At 39.1% G+C, this 17,275-nt stretch overlaps 3 protein-coding genes across 9 annotated transcripts; 2 read left to right on the top strand and 1 right to left on the bottom strand.

Annotated features, from left to right (window-relative positions):
* Nucleotides 1-727: 727 nt before the first annotated feature.
* Nucleotides 728-4,299, bottom strand: LOC140777778 (uncharacterized). Of its 7 annotated transcripts, none has more exons than XR_012107088.1 (5): nucleotides 3,757-4,293; nucleotides 2,793-3,677; nucleotides 2,136-2,291; nucleotides 1,454-1,563; nucleotides 733-1,382 (listed from the first exon to the last, which is right to left on the bottom strand). XR_012107088.1 is itself a non-coding variant. In XM_073122119.1 (2 exons), exons 1-2 carry the CDS (start codon nucleotides 4,080-4,082, stop codon nucleotides 2,801-2,803), a joined length of 1,203 nt encoding a protein of 400 aa, XP_072978220.1. In that variant the 5' UTR covers nucleotides 4,083-4,292; the 3' UTR covers nucleotides 2,298-2,800. The 7 variants fall into 7 exon arrangements, 1 of the variants encoding a protein (XP_072978220.1); XR_012107087.1 differs by having other exon boundaries at nucleotides 733-1,396; nucleotides 1,507-1,563; XR_012107089.1 differs by having other exon boundaries at nucleotides 728-1,396; nucleotides 1,507-2,291; nucleotides 2,793-3,662; nucleotides 3,757-4,299.
* Nucleotides 4,300-4,384: 85 nt separating this feature from the next.
* Nucleotides 4,385-13,325, top strand: LOC140777779 (delta(14)-sterol reductase). The gene is made up of 13 exons (XM_073122120.1): nucleotides 4,385-4,562; nucleotides 4,642-4,759; nucleotides 5,737-5,807; nucleotides 6,183-6,239; nucleotides 7,261-7,352; nucleotides 9,335-9,382; nucleotides 10,680-10,800; nucleotides 10,886-10,932; nucleotides 11,340-11,421; nucleotides 11,687-11,763; nucleotides 11,864-11,983; nucleotides 12,915-12,989; nucleotides 13,071-13,325. Exons 1-13 carry the CDS (start codon nucleotides 4,512-4,514, stop codon nucleotides 13,222-13,224), a joined length of 1,113 nt encoding a protein of 370 aa, XP_072978221.1. The 5' UTR covers nucleotides 4,385-4,511; the 3' UTR covers nucleotides 13,225-13,325.
* A 1,914-nt stretch (nucleotides 13,326-15,239) lies between these two features.
* Nucleotides 15,240-17,108, top strand: LOC140779457 (arogenate dehydratase 1-like). Its single transcript, XM_073124524.1, has one exon. It carries the CDS (start codon nucleotides 15,459-15,461, stop codon nucleotides 16,881-16,883), a length of 1,425 nt encoding a protein of 474 aa, XP_072980625.1. The 5' UTR covers nucleotides 15,240-15,458; the 3' UTR covers nucleotides 16,884-17,108.
* The last annotated feature ends 167 nt before the right edge of the window (nucleotides 17,109-17,275 follow it).

Genomic DNA, 17,275 nt, shown 5'->3' with positions numbered 1-17,275 from the left:
ATGGTGTCTTACCCTTCGGCTGATGGATGCGAGTTCGGCCCATGGACTTACCAAAATGTATCTAGAAGTTTCTTTTTTGATTATTATTATTATTATTATCATCCCATAGTATTAGCATAGGATTTCTTTTCTTTTTTTATTTAATTTGTTTTTCTTGAGTTTGACCAATCTCATGTCCCCAAAATACTACCTTTATAATATTATTTTTAAATTATTTATTAAAATACTATAGTTGTTGTCATACAAGCGACCACATCAGTGAGGTAAATTTAAAAAGCCAGTTACCAAATTACTTCTTAGAATAGTGATTCATATAGTAACGTATTTAAAAATACGGCATTAAATTGTCCTAATGAAGTTGTTTTAAATCAATAGAAGTTACTAATTGAGAGAGTAACTTTATAAATCGCTTTATATAAAAGTAATTTTACTTTTTAAAAAAAATTATGTGGTGGTTTACTTGATAAATCTGTGATAGTTTGGGTAGATTATTTTAAAATTATAGTAAAATGGTGGTAAGCTTGAGGAAGAATAGTAGTTTGATCACTCTGCATTGTGTATCTCTTCTCAAACCCTCTACTCCTCCACAATATTTCGTAAACAAAAATAAATAAATAAATAAATAAATAAAAGCCATAGCTCTTTTCTTGAAGACAATTCCACACTTGATAAAAAAGAAAAGAAAAGAAATATATGAAGAAGAGAATACCGCCTGAGCTTTTCTGGAGGCATATGTTTACTCAGAGCAAAAAGGACATAGCAGGAGGAATACAAATGAGATAATTCATCTAAATTCAGAGCATTTAAGTTAGCATGTTAATTAGAACACTAGCTCTCAAGAGTTGGAGCTCAAGAATTTCATCTAAACCTTTACACCTCCAGTAAATCTCAAGCTTCCTCATCATTATATAAGCTTTGATTTCTTTTTTGTTTCTCTCAACATTAGCAATGAAGGGATAGGGCAGCTGCAGCTTTCTTGACATGTTTTAGAACTTCCATAACTACTCAGAAATGGATCACAGCGTAGTGAATTATCAGAACAAATGCTACAAAGTTGCATGACTATAAATCATACAATTCTGAAATATTGTCACTTGTGGTCGATGGATAGCATCTGTTATTAAGAAACTCTCTGTAGAATCACCACCAAAAGCGAGCAGAAATCCTTACCAGAATTTCAGAACATTAGCGAGCTTTCCAAGGGAATAAGCATTTGAGAAGATTGACATCATTGCATATCTCCTTCCCATCTCCTTATGGAAGGATCAGCAAGGATAACAACATCGCATACGCAAGGACAACAATGGCACCTATATTCTGACTTGCTATAGGGAACACCAATGCCTTCCGTCTTTGCAGCAGGTAGTTTGCAATGAGTCTTGCTGCCAGATCCAGACTATACATCAAAAGGGAACGAGCACTTACATAAGAAGAAATACAGGATAATTCTCACCAGAGAGAAGTAATATTAGGCTATGATTTTCTGAGATTTGCTTATTCATATACCTCTCAGAACTTCCATGTTGATCTATACCATCACTATCATCCTCTGCTTCACAACTCCTGCATGAAAATAAATATACACAGAAAAACGAGCATCCAACATGCAGCGGCAAAACTGACCACTGATATGAAATGCTAACCAATGCAATGATTCAATTTCTAATATAGCCCATCATCACGAAGTAATCTTCGCCAACTAGGAATCCCATTAATCCATTTGGAACATAAATATACTGTTGGAAATGAAAAAGATACGCAAGAGGGGAAAAAAGAAAAGATGTTAACATAAGATAACAAGATATTTGGTTGGAAAGCAAATGCATAGAGTTGCATCTCTAGATATCTATATCAGCACTTGCATATTTTGACTATCTAGATGGGTCTACTTTTAGAGTTAGATATCACCATGTATTTGGCAGATACTAGGAATCCCCAGCGAGTATATTTGAGATAGGATATACTTATCAATGCATTAATTTGGAAAGGTAAATTCACAAATTAGTGCATGTCTGGATGGTCTATTATAAGAATAGCCAAGTAAATTACATAAGTACTAATCTGCAATAAGTTTATAACATCATCTGGAATAAATAGACAAAACAAGCAGATCTGTAACACCTTATCATTTTTACCATTGCCATCTTTATCTTATCAGCCTTGTTTGATTTGGTTTGTTTCTCTGTATTTTTGTCTTGACAGCTGCCACATCTGCAACACCTGCTGCTGCATTTTTCTGTATCCTTCAGCTGCTTTAGGTATTGCCTGTTCATCCTTTTCCCTCGATTTGCCTGAAAGATCATTAGGAAAATGAGAAAACGACCAACAACAGACTATTAAAGATTCACATACCAGCATGACACCTGAACTCTTAAGGCTCCCAAAAAACCCCTGGTATTATGAATAAGATAAAATATGTGAATTTTCATAAGTTTAATGTTGATGATGCGTAGTCTGAATACTACCGGAATCCCTGGTATTGCACAATGTGCAATTAGCAAATTGATGAACACATTTAACACTATTCATTAACATAGCCTGAAGAGTACTGATGCGCAGCAGAACACTGTCCAGATGCATTTATGCATCAATGGCACCACTCAGTGACAGCAAGATACTTGCACATATATCACATGCACATCTTATCGCACCAAAAGATCACAATAGATTTGCTCAATTACATGAAGGGGGCATGCCCATTCTTCATTACATGCTAACAAGCCAATATATTCCCGAAATGCTAACAAGCAAATATATTCCTAAGACACAAAATGAGGGGCTATGGACATTACAAAAGCATCTAAGAGCCAGATGTTTCTTGATCACAAGATCTCTTATTGTGTCCAAAACCATGACATTTTGAGCATTGCTTTTGCCTTTTAGTTTCAACCTCCCCAACTGATGGTTCCCTACTTTCACTCTCGTGAACTTTCTTCCTTTTAGTTCCGACCTCAATGACCGATGGTTGGCTACTTTCCTCCCCACGAACTTCCTTAACTGCTTTTGCCCATGCACGATAGGCTTTCCAGTAGGTAATAGTCACGCCATACTTGTCTTGTATAAGTGTTTGAATCATCTTTGGTGTAAGTTTCTCATCAGCAATAACTTGCTCATGAACTTCTTCCGAAACAAAATCACTCGTCATCTGCCTATGGCCACGTCCCACTACTGATGTGTTACATGTGTGTCGGTCAATAAACTTCTTTATCCCAAAAGTTGCAACACCAAGTATTTTTCTAGCTTTTATCATCCATGGACATCCGTGAGAGCTACAACGAGCTACAACCTTATCATACCCAGATTTCACAGGCTGATACTCGAATCTGCGTGTAATAGCATATGCTCTCAGAGCCCTCTTGAATTCATACATCCCTTGAAATTGTTGGCCAACATATAAATCTGTGGATGAATTATGTGCTTCACTCTCTGCTTCTGTCGAATGAAATTTGACAACATACTCATCGCGCAAGTCCTTAAAATGTGCCTCTGATGTATTTGGACCATTGCTTGCATCAATGCCTACGGATAGATTCCCCTGCCCTCCTTCACAATCATGCATAGGATCGAGCGAATCAAGCGGCACAGTCTCAGGGATTGTTCCTTCACAAACTGTGTTGTCCGATCGAGTTTCGGTGTCATCTCTTCGATCCTCCGACCCTTGTCTACGAAAATTACGCCTAAAACAAATAAAAAAAAGCACATTGCATGACAATTTATGCATCAATGCAAGAAACGAGGCAATAAATGGTTGCATACCTTACGATCGGCCTATTGAGTCTTCTCGCGAACATCCGGATCACGGTAGATGCCTGCGAGCACAAAGAGAACATCGCAGCCGCGTCCCTATCATCTTGCACGTCGACGAACGATTCGAATGCCTCGGTCGGGTATAGATATCTCAACTCGACATCAAAATCCTGCGGATCCCCGTGCATCAACTCGCAGAAATGCGATTTGAGCTGCTCGTACGAGGTGTCTCTCGGGACATCCAAAAGCTTACACGTTCCCCCAATGTAGGTGACCTTCTTCTCCTTCGATTCCACCTTTCCATCGAAATGGCAAAGGAGTTGGACCGTGCCCATGAAGCAGGGGAGACGAATGAGCTTTCTTGCACTGGGCGGAGTTAGGTCAAAATTTTAAGTGCCCGACCGTCCCTTTTCTGCAAATTAAATTGGAAAACGACATGTACTTGTAATTCGAAACGAAAAATAGAAAAGAATTAATGGCGATAGATGAAGGGAAGAAGAAGCGGCAGCGGAGATGGGAGGTAGAGAGAGGAGGCGGAGCGATAGAAGGGTTTTTGTTTTTTAATATTTTGTTTTGTCTTTTAAAGAGACCGGTTTAATATTAACTCATTTATATATCTAATAATGTCACTGTTGTACAGCTTAAACTGGCGTGGTCTCTGACAGCAATACTTTGCCATTCGTTCTAATCTAATCAAGAGTGAGCGAGACGGGAATCGAGATCAAGATCTAGGTTGACGGAAGCGAGAGCGAGAGAGAGAAGCGATGGAGGTGGAAGCTGCTACGCTCGCTGCGTTGGTCCCTTCCTGGAGCTCTGTAAGTGTACACATAGCGAAGAATCCCTAGCTTCCTCTCTTTGCGTCACGGTTTCTTCTGCATCGCTCTATGGTCGCAGGTTCTCCTTTTGTTTTCGTACCTTGGGTACTTGGCCTTCGCTGCCTTGGTCCTCCCAGGCAAGGTTGTTCCTGGAGCAGTTCTTCCCGATGGCTCTCGTCTCCGCTATCCTTGCAATGGTGCTTATATATTCTTTCTTTGAATCTTGTTCTTTCTCATTCGGCTTCCCTGGTGCGTATTGTTGTGTATCTTGACATGCTCGGTTAGTACTAGAATTGAAAGACTCCACTGAGGTGCCCATCGCTGGAGTATTGAAGGTAGCGTTACCTCACAAGGCGTGCTGACTTTGGTGTGTCGGGGAGTGCCCATTAAATGTTTGTGAAATTATCCAAAAGGTCCCTCGATTGATGGTCGATCAATTTAAAGTTTGTGACTTCCGTGGTGAAATAAATTTCAAGTTTGTGACTTCCGTGGTAAAATAAGGCTGATATAGTTAGGTAACAGGTTAGATATCGAGTGAAGTTTCCAGAAGGGCAGAAGGGTGTGCTTTTTGTTACTTTTCACAACTACCGTTGTAATTTTGACTTTTGAGGGCCTCTTTGGCAGCTAAAGATCTCACAGGATCACAAAGGAGTCCCTCTTTCCTTGGGAAACTCCTACATGTGGGAATTTCTTTTTTTAATACCGAAGTGTTTGGATGACCTTTTGTGGGAAGAATTTCTCATGAGGGACAATCTTTTCCTAAGGAAATGAATAGTCCACTCTCAGCTCATTTGTTTTCCTATCCTATGTTTTGGGTTGAAGAACCCTCATACCTTCTCTCTTTCTATCTCACCCTCTCCTTCTCACCCCCACGCTCCACCTCTAGTTCATAATGAGAAAGCACAATTATGATGTTTGGTAATTGTTAACATTTATTTAGAAGAGTACTTCTCAATTGTATGTTCTGTGTAAATTTTGAACCTGAAATGTGAGAGTTCTAATTTCACAGAATCTATTTCAATTAATTTAAGATTGTTGTTGACTTCTTCTTTTGTGATGTCATAATTCAAGTTCTTCTATATATAAATAATGTTTATAGTTTTCTTGCATTAACTCAGTAATTTGTGGAATATCAATTCTCAACCTTTTACCCTCGTCCATTGCCTTTTCTCAGGACTACTAGCGCTCTTTCTGTTGCTGGCACTTATGGTCACTGGAGCTTATATGGAGTGGATGTCTATTACGGTATATCTCTCCTCACTTACCCAGATGCTCGAAAGTTATGAAGAATTTAGTTAATAACAGACCCTCCAGTGTCATCAAAACTTGAAATTGTTTCTAGTTCTCTCTTGGAATTCATTTCTTTGAGGCTATGTCCTACCTCTAGATATTCAAATGTAGATGCAGACAATCATCTACTAAAGATGTTTTGCTACACATGTTCCCTAGTAATCACTACACATGTTCCCTAGTAATCTGCATACCGAGCTTATTCTTCGTTTAGATCCATGGTTAAATAATGACACCGATGAGCACTTAACCATACCGGTAATTTTTGTCTTTGAAGTTCAAGTCTTACAAGTCAACATTTAGCTGAAGTTGTCTTGTTCATAAATGCAGGTCATAGCTGACAAGGGACTCGAGCTATTATCGTCAACTTTTATCTTCAGCCTTTTTGTGAGTTTTCCACAGGATCAGACATATTTTCATGTAGAAATCTCAGAATTCTGGTTTTATGAAATATCATTTGGGTCATTTAGGCAAATTGATAAATATATATTATGGAGTTTCTAAATTAACCTCTATGATGGCAGTCTCATATCTTTTTGTTCTACTGAGCCTGATAGACAACAAGACAAATCTATCTGATCATCTGATATCATGCTAATGGCTAACCATTAGACTTGAGGAATAGAAGTGCACAGTGATAAATCCATAAGGATTCACATATGGCTTAGCATATTGGATCATACTCTGGGATAAACATTATGTGATGCATTAATTGTTGTTATGAGTGAAACATCCTTTAAGGTTTAATTGTCACCTCCAGATTTCTGGTATGTTTCCTGGCCTGCATGCACTTAGCAATCACATTGAAAGCTTGTTCAACTCTACATACTAATTAATTATGGATCTGTAGATCAAAGGTAATCCCTCGTGATAAATTTTAAGATTTTGACATTCATCTTAGCAGCCCATGTTTGGTCTTCACTATTAGGCCTGCCTATATCTACTTGACTTTCAGAGATTTAATTGTTCTGGGAATAAAGGACTTATAGGGATGCATTTCGATGTCAAAAGATATATGAAGGGAATAGGTATAAGGTAGGCACATATCCAGTTGAGTATATTAGACCATTTGAAGTTGAACCTTGAATGTATTTGCAAAGAAGCCCATCAAATGAAAGGAATTAAATCTCAATGCTACTGTACCTAAATGTTGGTAGGTTAACTGTTTATGTCATGAGTGCTGTTGTGTCATGTTTGGCAGTATCACATAAGCAAGATTTGATATTTGAAATCCAGCTCCCCATGCTGTTTAATGCATGCATATTGACACAATAAACTAATGATATTCAAATGTGAACCAAGTTAGTTCCATTTATTACAGGTGAACTATTTTCCTTCTAGGTAAGAGCTACTCCTCTTAAACAGCTTAACTATCAACAGTCTTATATGATTGATAAACTTGAATCAGGTTTCTTTGGTACTTTATGCTGCTGGCTCCAGTTCCCGTAGTCAGAGTTCCTCTTTAAAGCCACATGTTACCGGAAACTTCATACACGATTGGTACTTTTAAGAACTGTATGTCTTAATTTGTTCTCTTACTGCTTACGAATCTGTTAAGGACCATTTTCAGTCTCTTGATGAAAAGGTTGGCTTACTTCCCTTAGTATCTTGTAACATATTCTCATTGCAAATTAGCAACGTTACAATGTTTTGATTTTGTCCCTTGTCATGCCTGTTATAGTTTCTGCTGATGGTAGAATGTGGCCTTCCTAATATGCCAAGTTGTTACTTGTATATCTAGTTTCTTATTGCAATTTCTGGAGTACCCTGAAAGTTGTAGTAAGTAAGACCTGAATGTTGCAATCCGGACTTGATGAGGAAGGTGGAAGGGGCTTGGCAATGGTGGAATCTATTTGGGGTTGAGACAGATTTTGGATAGAACTTCAGACATCGATTTTAGACGATCTAGCCGTTGGATGGATCTAAAATTTGGAGATATTGTCGCTCTTGAAGATAGCTTTTCAACGAATCCAAGATCGTGAGAATTAGATGGAGAGATAGATATTGATCAAACAATGGACGCTGGTCGGAGATGGCAGACCAACTGGAGGTGATATCTAGAGTTTCTTTGAGGATTTCATAGTAGAAGTAGTAGAAGGTTGATTTAGGGGAGAAAGGAGGAAGAAGAAGGGGGGGGGGGGATAGGGTCTAGTCCTCAAGGTGGGGGAGGGGGCTCAGATTGACGAGGAGGGAGGGCGGCGCCTCGGTGGTGGCCGATGGCGGTGGCTAGGATGAAAGAGGAGGGGTAGGTGAGAAAGAGTGAGAGAGCTTAGAGTCATTGTCAATATCCCTAATGTGGGTGCTCATCACACTATTTAATGGCTACCCTAGATCCAAGTCAGTTAGGCCCATGACTAAGGAGCCTAATTATATAATGCAGAATTTAACATAACTTAACTCAACAAGTGTAGAAAATAAGTAAATGACAATGCAGGAAATAAAATAAAAGTGCTCGATTGAACTAACTAGACCCCTCCAAGTTGGGTCATAACACTGAAGAAATGATCTTCTACTTTATGCCTTTAGAAGACTTGAATAAAGATTCTTTTGCCTATCTTACATGCAGGTGAAATATCCATCAGTGTCATTTGCTTTTGAGCCAGACATGGTTAATGTCTAATCATTTTGTGGAATTTACTACAAAAGCCTTTTGTTTTTACAAATGATATCGTTTTGAGGATGAATCTGACAATTAAGATTGTTATAGTTTTGATAGAGAAGAACTTTAACTTGATACAAATAGGACTAGATATTTATGTAACTTGGCATCACACACACATACACTAACCATCTTTCACAACTCTAAGCAGAAATTGTATGTGCTACTTCAGTTACTTGTGTAGTTCTTAATCTACTGAAAGAGGACACATATTTAAATGTTTCTACTTGTCCTCACCTCTCTATCTCTCTTTCTCACACATACACATGCAAACACTCTTTCCTTTTTTTCATTATGATCTTCTATCTCATTTATCTAACTTCTCACTTGTTTTTTAGAAAAAGAAAATCTAGAATAGCCAAATTGGCCCACAGGACATCCTTCGCTTGGACCATTTGTCCAACAAGGTTGACTATGCTACTTCCATCAAATCAATGATATTTCTCATCTAATATTCATCATCCTTCTTCTCACTTTGCTTCCCGCTGTCATTCCTCGTAATGGTTCCATTTGTTCCCTCTCATCTGACACTTGCCTTTTGCTACTTGAATGAAAGTTCCTATAATGTTGACTATATATATATACACGCATGCGTGTGCGTCTCAAATAACTTTTAAGTTATCTAAGACAGTGGTCAAGGGACAGAAGAATCTTTTCCCATTTGACCAATATTTCATGATATCATTAAGATTTCTTTCTACATCTCCAATAGGGGAATTCTATGGTAAGAGATGATGTGATGGTGTCAATTTTCTTTAGTTTCTGCATGCATGAAGTTTCAGAAGATTGTTGCTAATTCCAAACTCGACATTGTGTTTCATAGGTGGTTTGGGGTACAGCTTAATCCTCATTTCATGGGAGTTGACCTCAAGTATGTACTCTACTCTTTTCTGTAAAGAGGCCTACTCTTTTTATCATCTATTAAGATTTGTAGTAAGTGACGAAATTGGCGATCTCCATCAATAAGCATGAGTATTGTAGCTTCTCTATTCATGGAACTTTATACTGTTAAACTCTAGTGGACTGGTAGTGATGCAAGCATGTGAGATGGTCAGCAAGACTGGTACTGCATTAGAGTCTTTGACCATTCTGATCATGAAAGTTTTGGCACTCCTAACCTTAGATAATCCTCCATCTCATTTATGTGGCATTTTGACAAGTTGTCTACCTGGATTCTGACCTTTCATGAACTCGACAAGTAGTTTTGTCCCAAGTGCGATGTTAAAAGTTGGGGCTTGTGGCATATGTTTTTTATTGGCTTGAATTATATATAGAGGTGGATATATAAAAGATATAATTCGTTTTCCAGTTGACTACACCATTCGGCTTGGCTTTAGGCCCTGACTCACTCTCTGTGGATGAACCTTGTATATATATATATTTTTTCTTTTATCTTTTTCCTACTTCCACGCAGAAGATAACCACTACAGTTTATGTGTTTTTTCTAGCTTTTGTTCCTTCAGAAATGGTAAGATCTTTAGCACAAGAAGAGGCTTAAACTTCAGAATTCCTCATCAGGTTCTAGGAAGCCATTCATATTGCTGGCTTGATTTGGTTTATAGGAAAAACGAAAATTGAGTATGTTTATCGAGCTTAGCTAGGTCTGGCCTATAATAGATCCAAAAGTTGGGTTCTAGTGCTTCATATTTAGACCTCTGCTTTTTGTATTTAAAATTATTATAGAAGTCAAAGTAGAGGAGTCAACCTTTTTTATCATTCTGGCTAATTCTATTTTCCACAAGAACTCCCCTACAATATCGTCATTGTCTGGAAATCTTGCCGGGTCAAACTTGGTTTGACATAAGCCATGGCCCTGCCAGCTAGGGAGCTTTTGATTTCAGTGCCTATTTTATCTTCCAAGTTCAATTTTGTTGATAATGTTACGACTAAAGCGGTAGCGTAGAACCTTCAAATTGTAGAGATGCTTTCCGAGTTCGAACTTGATTACTGAAATAAACTTCGGATGCCTTAATTTCTAATTAATAGAACTCTTGTCGTTTCATGCCATTTATTTACTTATAATTAGTGGTAGCCAAATCTTTCCCTTACCTGTATGGGAGCAATAATAAACAACAGAACAAGGAAACCCATTTTGGTCTACCTTTTTGTGATAATATATATTTATGCATTCATATTTTATCTCAATAACTACAGCTCATCTTTTGTAGGTTCTTTCTTATTAGAGCTGGGATGATGGCATGGTTATTAATCAATCTTTCTGTGTTGGCAAAAAGCTATCTAGCTGGCACTGTCAATATCTCAGTCATTCTCTACCAGATTTTTTGTGCGGTATTGCACGATCTACCATTTATGTTGTTAAAAGCTTATGTCACCTTAATTTACTAAAACATTACTTTTCTCTTTTACCTTGTAGGTGTACGTGATAGACTACTTCTACTATGAGGAATTCATGACTTCAACGTATGTGCTTCTTGTTGACTTTTTTCCATTATAAAGAAGTCCTAATCACTTGCTAATTTAATGTTTCTGCACAGTATTTGTCCATGTCCTATCAAGAAATTGAGCCAGTATTTGTACTGTTCTTACCTGCGGTCTAATGTGGGATAGTGGTTGTCCATTAAAATATTTCCTTCAGGTTTTTTTTTTTGGCATTTAGCAAAGGTTTCTTCTGAAAGTAGATGGGTTTTCTTTATTTTACTTTTTCATTATTAATAGTGATAAATGATAATGTTATGAACCCTGAACATTTAGAGATACTAACTAGATCATCATTTTTAAGTTGAAGAAGGTTCCTATTAAATATGGAAATAGACCTACATAAACAGTAAAGAGTTATGAACTTAACAACTTGCATTTACCTTTTGCAGATGGGATATTATTGCAGAAAGGTTGGGCTTCATGCTGGTGTTTGGTGATCTTGTTTTTGTTCCTTTCACGTTTAGTATACAGGTACATTTGTATTCACTTTGCCCTTTTTAACAGCTTTGAACATCTCGATGATTAATTTGTTTGATTTAGCTGTTAGTATATGCTACAATGCAAATAATGATTTAATGGGATATTGCATACCCTCGGACTTGCGTCAAATAACTCCTGTAGCTTAATTATATGACGATGGGCTTTAACATTATGTTGCATCTTTTACTTGAGTATGTTGTAAAGGCAATTTATTTAGCACAAATTTGTTATCCCATGAATCACTCTGCTGGTCCAGGGTTGGTGGCTTTTAAAGAACGAAGTAGAGTTACCAAAAGTTGCTGCTGCAGCCAGCTTCTTGGTTTTTGTGATTGGGTAGAATCATACTGTCTCCTTAGTTAATATACTTGGTTTTAAGTAATACATCTCCTAATATTCTTTTGTATGATCTTGTGTTTCTTCACATGCAACACAGCTATCGAGTGTTTAGAGAAGCTAACAAACAGAAGTATGTATTCAAGAAGAACCCCAAAGCTGACATATGGGGCAAACCTCCCAAAGTTATAGGAGGGAAGTTGCTTGCTTCTGGTTACTGGTAATTTCTTGAACAGTGTTATCTAAGGTCCTCTTAAGCAGTATATGTTGCCTTTACTGTTTAATTATTGCAACCATGTTGAACATGTCATTTGAGGAAAGTTAGAGCTTATAATGTATCTCATGGCATCTCTATTTTTTGAAATCTTGCTCATTTAGAAATTGGCATCATCTTTGAATACCCCTGTTCTAGACCGTTTCAGTTATTTTTAGGGGGTAACTTGTTTGTGTGTGCCATCGATGTAGTCTGTATAGAACTTTTTTTGTTTTTGTGAAAGGGGAGGTGTATTAATTAAGAACCAGGATTACAGTCAAAATCACTGGCCTCAGCAGTTTAAAGCCATACCAAAGGGTCCGGAAAGACCATCATTGTAGTCTGTATAGAACTTGGAACTCCTGTGTTGTGTACTTGTATATCAAGTGTTCATGGATATACTCGTATTTGAGGGTTCAATATTGTTCTGGTTTTTATTCTGGATGGTATACATTGCTAGTATTGTTTCCTGATGGTTAAAAAGGTAGTTATGTTTTTTAATTATTCTTTCATATCCTACCAAGTTGGGACGTCAGATTCCAGGAATACAAGGAAAGCGTAACAAAAGTGCTTGTGCTAGACAACAAAACCTACACATGTTCAGCTGAATAAGCAAAATCAGATAGGTTGAGAAAATTAGACTCATGTTAAGGCTTGAGTATACAAGTGCCTGAGTCTTATCATTGTAAAATGAGCTGGGTTGAGACATCCTAATTTTTGCAAATGGGTCAAGCTATGAGTTTGAGGATGTTTGACATGACCATAATTTGGCCCGACTTAACCTATTGCGACCTCTAGTTATCAGTTTTTGAGAGAATACTCTGCTCGCGGTTTATTACTAGGGTTACATGTTGATCATTGATCATCGTTTGGCCATGAACTTGTTCATCTGATGTAGGGGAATTTCAAGGCACTGCAATTACCTTGGAGATTTAATTCTAGCTTTTTCATTCAGCTTGCCATGTGGAGCAAGGTGAGTCCTTCACACCCATTTTTCATATTTCTCAACTTTGTGACAATATAAACTATAAGATTAACTATTGCCTTCTTGCAGTTCTGTGATTCCATACTTCTATCCAATCTATCTTTTTATTCTACTTATATGGAGGGAGAGAAGAGACGAGGCAAGGTGCTCGCAGAAGTACAAGGAAGTCTGGGTAGAATACTGCAAGCTCGTCCCATGGAGGATATTTCCCTATGTGTATTAGAAGCATATCTTGTTGCTCATTTGTTGAGAAAAAATTGTACCGCTAAAGACTTCCATTTATTGGCATTTTAGAGATGAGCAATGAACACTTATTAATAATTAGATCGTGGCTAAGAGTTTCTGACCAAACTAGACCTACTTTTAAACTTTATTTGTTAAAATGGATTGCACTCCAAACTTAAATAATAAATGGAGTCTATTTACTATAACTTTGTTTTAGATACTATATTGTTAATTATTTTACTCAGTCAAAAGAGAAAGCACCAATCATATTAGCATTTTTTTTTTCAAGTAAAATGCTGATATATTAGCGTTTTTAGTGAAAAAAAAATAGTGAAAATTTAACCATTTATTAGAAAACAATGATACACAAATGTCGAAAGTTATGTATTTTATTACTAAAAATATTAAACTATTTAATATTTTATTAAGATGCTGAATTATTTATTTTGGTAGATCATAATATTCTAATTAATAGTCCATTTTAAATATATAATATGCCAACACGAAGATTTAAAAAATAATTTTAATCAAAGCTTAATTGAAATTCAAACAAAAAAATATATAATTTTATATCAGTCATTTATTTTAGTTATAAAATATATTATTATAAAAATATATAAAATATTTATAAGTTGGAATCATATAATCATTTTTCGTAACGAATTGCTCTCAACAGGATAAAAAAAATTATAGCTCCTTCAAATTTACTTTTAAATTTTTTATTCAGTTTTTCTTAATAAAATGCTTACCTCATTAGCATTTAATTTTAGCCGGTAAAATGCTAGACAGTTTAACATTTTACTTAGAGATTTTTTTGGTATTAAGTTTAATACACAGTCAATTTAACCGTATAAGTTTTGAACGAGGGCTAGTTTGGTCAAAATCTCGGTATCTAGGTCAGAACATTCACATCAAGAACGGATGCAGGAAAATAGTTACTTTTGATAGAAGATGCATGGAAATCATTATTATTATTACGCTACATTTGCTCGACTACATCACAATATTGTCATCTTTTATGATTAGTCGTCGTCTTCGATTCTTTTTCTCTCCATGTGCCGATGCCCAATGCATCTGATACGTTAGAAACAAAGACCAGTGAAGGCAGTCACTAGTTTGGACCCAACCACGTCATTGCAGCACTTATGATGTTAGCTGTAAACTGCTGACCATGATTGCCCACCCGAGTAAATGTTCATGAGTTTGCATATAACTTACGAGTTGAAGCAAACTTATAATTTGGTTCAAGACTTTAAGACTGGATTCAGCCTTTGAAAAATAGAGTAATGGGATTTGGTAATCTTAGTTCTTTTATTTTTGAAGGATAAAATTGTAAGTGTTTCGTCCATTCAAATATATGCTTACTGGCCTAATCCATGTAGATCTGCAATCCTACGATCTGTGAAATAATAATGATATTATAAGAAGAAGAAAAAAATGAGGGATGGAAGAATAGAAAGATGAGAAGAGAAGAAATGATAGATTCTATGTTAAAAGAGGTAATTAAATATATGAGAAGAAGATGTGGGTCAAAAGCTCCAGTTCAGAACCTAACTGTAGGTCATAAATTCCAGACCCTGAGTCCTTTTTACTACGCTTTCTATATATCATCATCATACGGAGCCGTCTCTCATTTTCTTTTCTTTCTTATTTTTTTTCCTTCTATTTCAGAGCATCCATAGCTGCTGGTCTACGTGTGGGTTTCCAGAATGAGATGAGTGGACTGGTGGGGGTTAGTTAGTACAGGGGGGGGGGGGGGGGGCAGCTCAATCTAATGTAACTCGGAAATCTTATATTCCGATTAGTAGTTCCTTGGAGTCTTGGGATCGATCCCACCACCACCAAAAACATCACAAAACACGACACGACAAAATGGATGGGTGTGGTGGTAGGTAGACGCGAGACTTTCATTTCCTTTCGTTTCCTTTTTATTTTATTTTATTATTTTTAATTTCTCCCCTCCTCTTCTCTTCTCTTCTCTTCTCTTCTCTTGTCTTCAATTGACTGTTCCTCCTAACTTTGTACATTTTCTTTGTCCCACCAACCCCCACCTCTCTCTCTCTCTCTCTCTCTCACTCTTCCTCCTTCCCAACGCCCCTCCCCTCTCTGCTGCCGTATAAAATTCCCATCAATCCCGAGTCCCTACTCTTTTTCTCTCAGCTTGAAAGGTGGCTCTTCTCAAGCTTGCCAAAATCCACAAGAGTTAGCTAATCCTTAATAAGTATTCTTCTCATGCGGATGTCGCCGCTCCTATCCTCTCCGCCGAATCGGGCGGCGGCTCTACCAGTAGCGGGTTTGTGCGGCCATAGAAACCCAAAGATCCGCTCCCAACAAATCCGATCCATCTACCATGCCGACTCCTCGTCTTCGTCGGGTTACCTCCCGGGCGCCGCTGTCGGCTTCAACCGCGTCCAATGGCAGACCTCCTGTGCCATCCTGGCGAGCAAGGCCATGGTCTCCCAGAAGCAACACGAGCACGACGGGAACGGGAATGGGAATGGGAATAACAACGACAAGGAGGAGGAGGAGGAGGAGGAGGAGGGGGAGGAGGAGGAGGAGGAGCAGCAGCAGCAGCAGCAGCAGCGAAACTTGAAGACGATTCCGGCGAATTCGATGATTAATGGTTCATCGTCGACCTTAGATCTGGTGCCGGTTTCGAATCTTCCTCGTCCACTGTCCATCGCCGACCTCTCCCCAGCCCCGATGCACGGTTCCACTCTGCGCGTCGCGTACCAGGGCGTCCCCGGGGCCTACAGCGAGGCGGCGGCGGGGAAGGCGTACCCTAACTGCGAGGCCATCCCCTGCGACCAGTTCGAGGTCGCCTTCCAGGCTGTCGAGCTCTGGATCGCCGATCGCGCCGTCTTGCCGGTGGAGAACTCCCTCGGCGGCAGCATCCACCGCAACTACGACCTCCTCCTCCGGCACCGCCTCCACATCGTCGGCGAGGTCCAGCTACCCGTCCATCACTGTCTCCTCGCCCTCCCGGGCGTCCGTAAGGAGTACCTCACCCGCGTCATCAGCCACCCGCAAGCCCTCGCCCAGTGCGAGCTCACCCTCACCGCCCTCGGTCTCAACGTCGCCCGCGAGGCCTTCGACGACACCGCCGCCGCCGCCGAGTACATCGCCGCCAACGTCCTCCGCGACACCGGCGCCATCGCCTCCGCCCGCGCCGCCGAGCTTTACGGGCTCCAGATCCTCGCCGACGGGATCCAGGACGACTCGAGCAACGTCACCCGGTTCGTGATGCTGGCCAGGGAGCCAATCATACCCCGCACCGATCGGCCGTTCAAGACAAGCATCGTCTTCGCTCACGACCGCGAGGGCACGTCGGTGCTCTTCAAGGTCCTCTCCGCCTTCGCCTTCCGGGACATCAGCCTGACCAAGATCGAGAGCCGGCCGCACCGCCACCGCCCCATCCGGCTCGTCGACGACGCCAACGTCGGCACCGCCAAGCACTTCGAGTACATGTTCTACGTGGATTTCGAGGCGTCCATGGCCGACGTCCGAGCCCAGAACGCGCTCGCCGAGATCCAGGAGTTCACCTCCTTCCTCCGTGTGCTCGGTAGCTACCCAATGGACATGACCCCGTGGATCACCACCACCAACGATAATAGCAATAATAATGGCACTTCGTCATCCCCTTCATCCCCCGGTTGATTGATTTGTTCTTCTATTTTGCTTCTTAAATGAAGTATTAAAAACTTTAAAAAAAAAAAGAAAAAAGAAGATAATTTATGGGCCGCCGATTCCAGGATTTCGTGGGATCGGCGAAACGAGTTCTATACTCTGTTTTTCCTCCTTGTATGCTGCTGATGTTTGTATAATACTTTTGCTCGCAAAATTTGATAAGAAGTGCATCAATAATAGTTCATCTTTTTTTAACTTCCTTCTTTGAATCCGACTGGTTGAGTCCATTTATTTTTCTAATTGGAATTTTCTCGCAGACAGAAGTGTGTACTTCCAAATTAAATTTAAGAGAAAATAATAATAATAAAGAATGGGAGAAGAGGAGGAGGATCACACCGAGTGTGGTAGGTGGGTAATTTGGT

This window comes from Typha angustifolia, chromosome 15, assembly GCF_048772165.1.
Source record: "Typha angustifolia cultivar Huaian chromosome 15, ASM4877216v1, whole genome shotgun sequence".
Classification (NCBI taxonomy): Eukaryota; Viridiplantae; Streptophyta; class Magnoliopsida; order Poales; family Typhaceae; genus Typha; species Typha angustifolia.
This window is presented reverse-complemented; position numbering and strand designations above follow the sequence as displayed.

Coding starts and splice junctions, on each gene's coding strand:
- LOC140779457 (XM_073124524.1), top strand. CDS start 15,459: ATGCGGATGTCGCCGCTCCTATCCTCTCCGCCGAATCGGGCGGCGGCT.
- LOC140777779 (XM_073122120.1), top strand. CDS start 4,512: ATGGAGGTGGAAGCTGCTACGCTCGCTGCGTTGGTCCCTTCCTGGAGC. Junction 10,933..11,339: donor GAGGAATTCATGACTTCAAC/GTATGTGCTTCT, acceptor TACCTTTTGCAG/ATGGGATATTATTGCAGAAA. Junction 11,984..12,914: donor TTGCTTGCTTCTGGTTACTG/GTAATTTCTTGA, acceptor CATCTGATGTAG/GGGAATTTCAAGGCACTGCA.
- LOC140777778 (XM_073122119.1), bottom strand. CDS start 4,082: ATGGGCACGGTCCAACTCCTTTGCCATTTCGATGGAAAGGTGGAATCG. Junction 3,678..3,756: donor CTCAATAGGCCGATCGTAAG/GTATGCAACCAT, acceptor TATTTGTTTTAG/GCGTAATTTTCGTAGACAAG.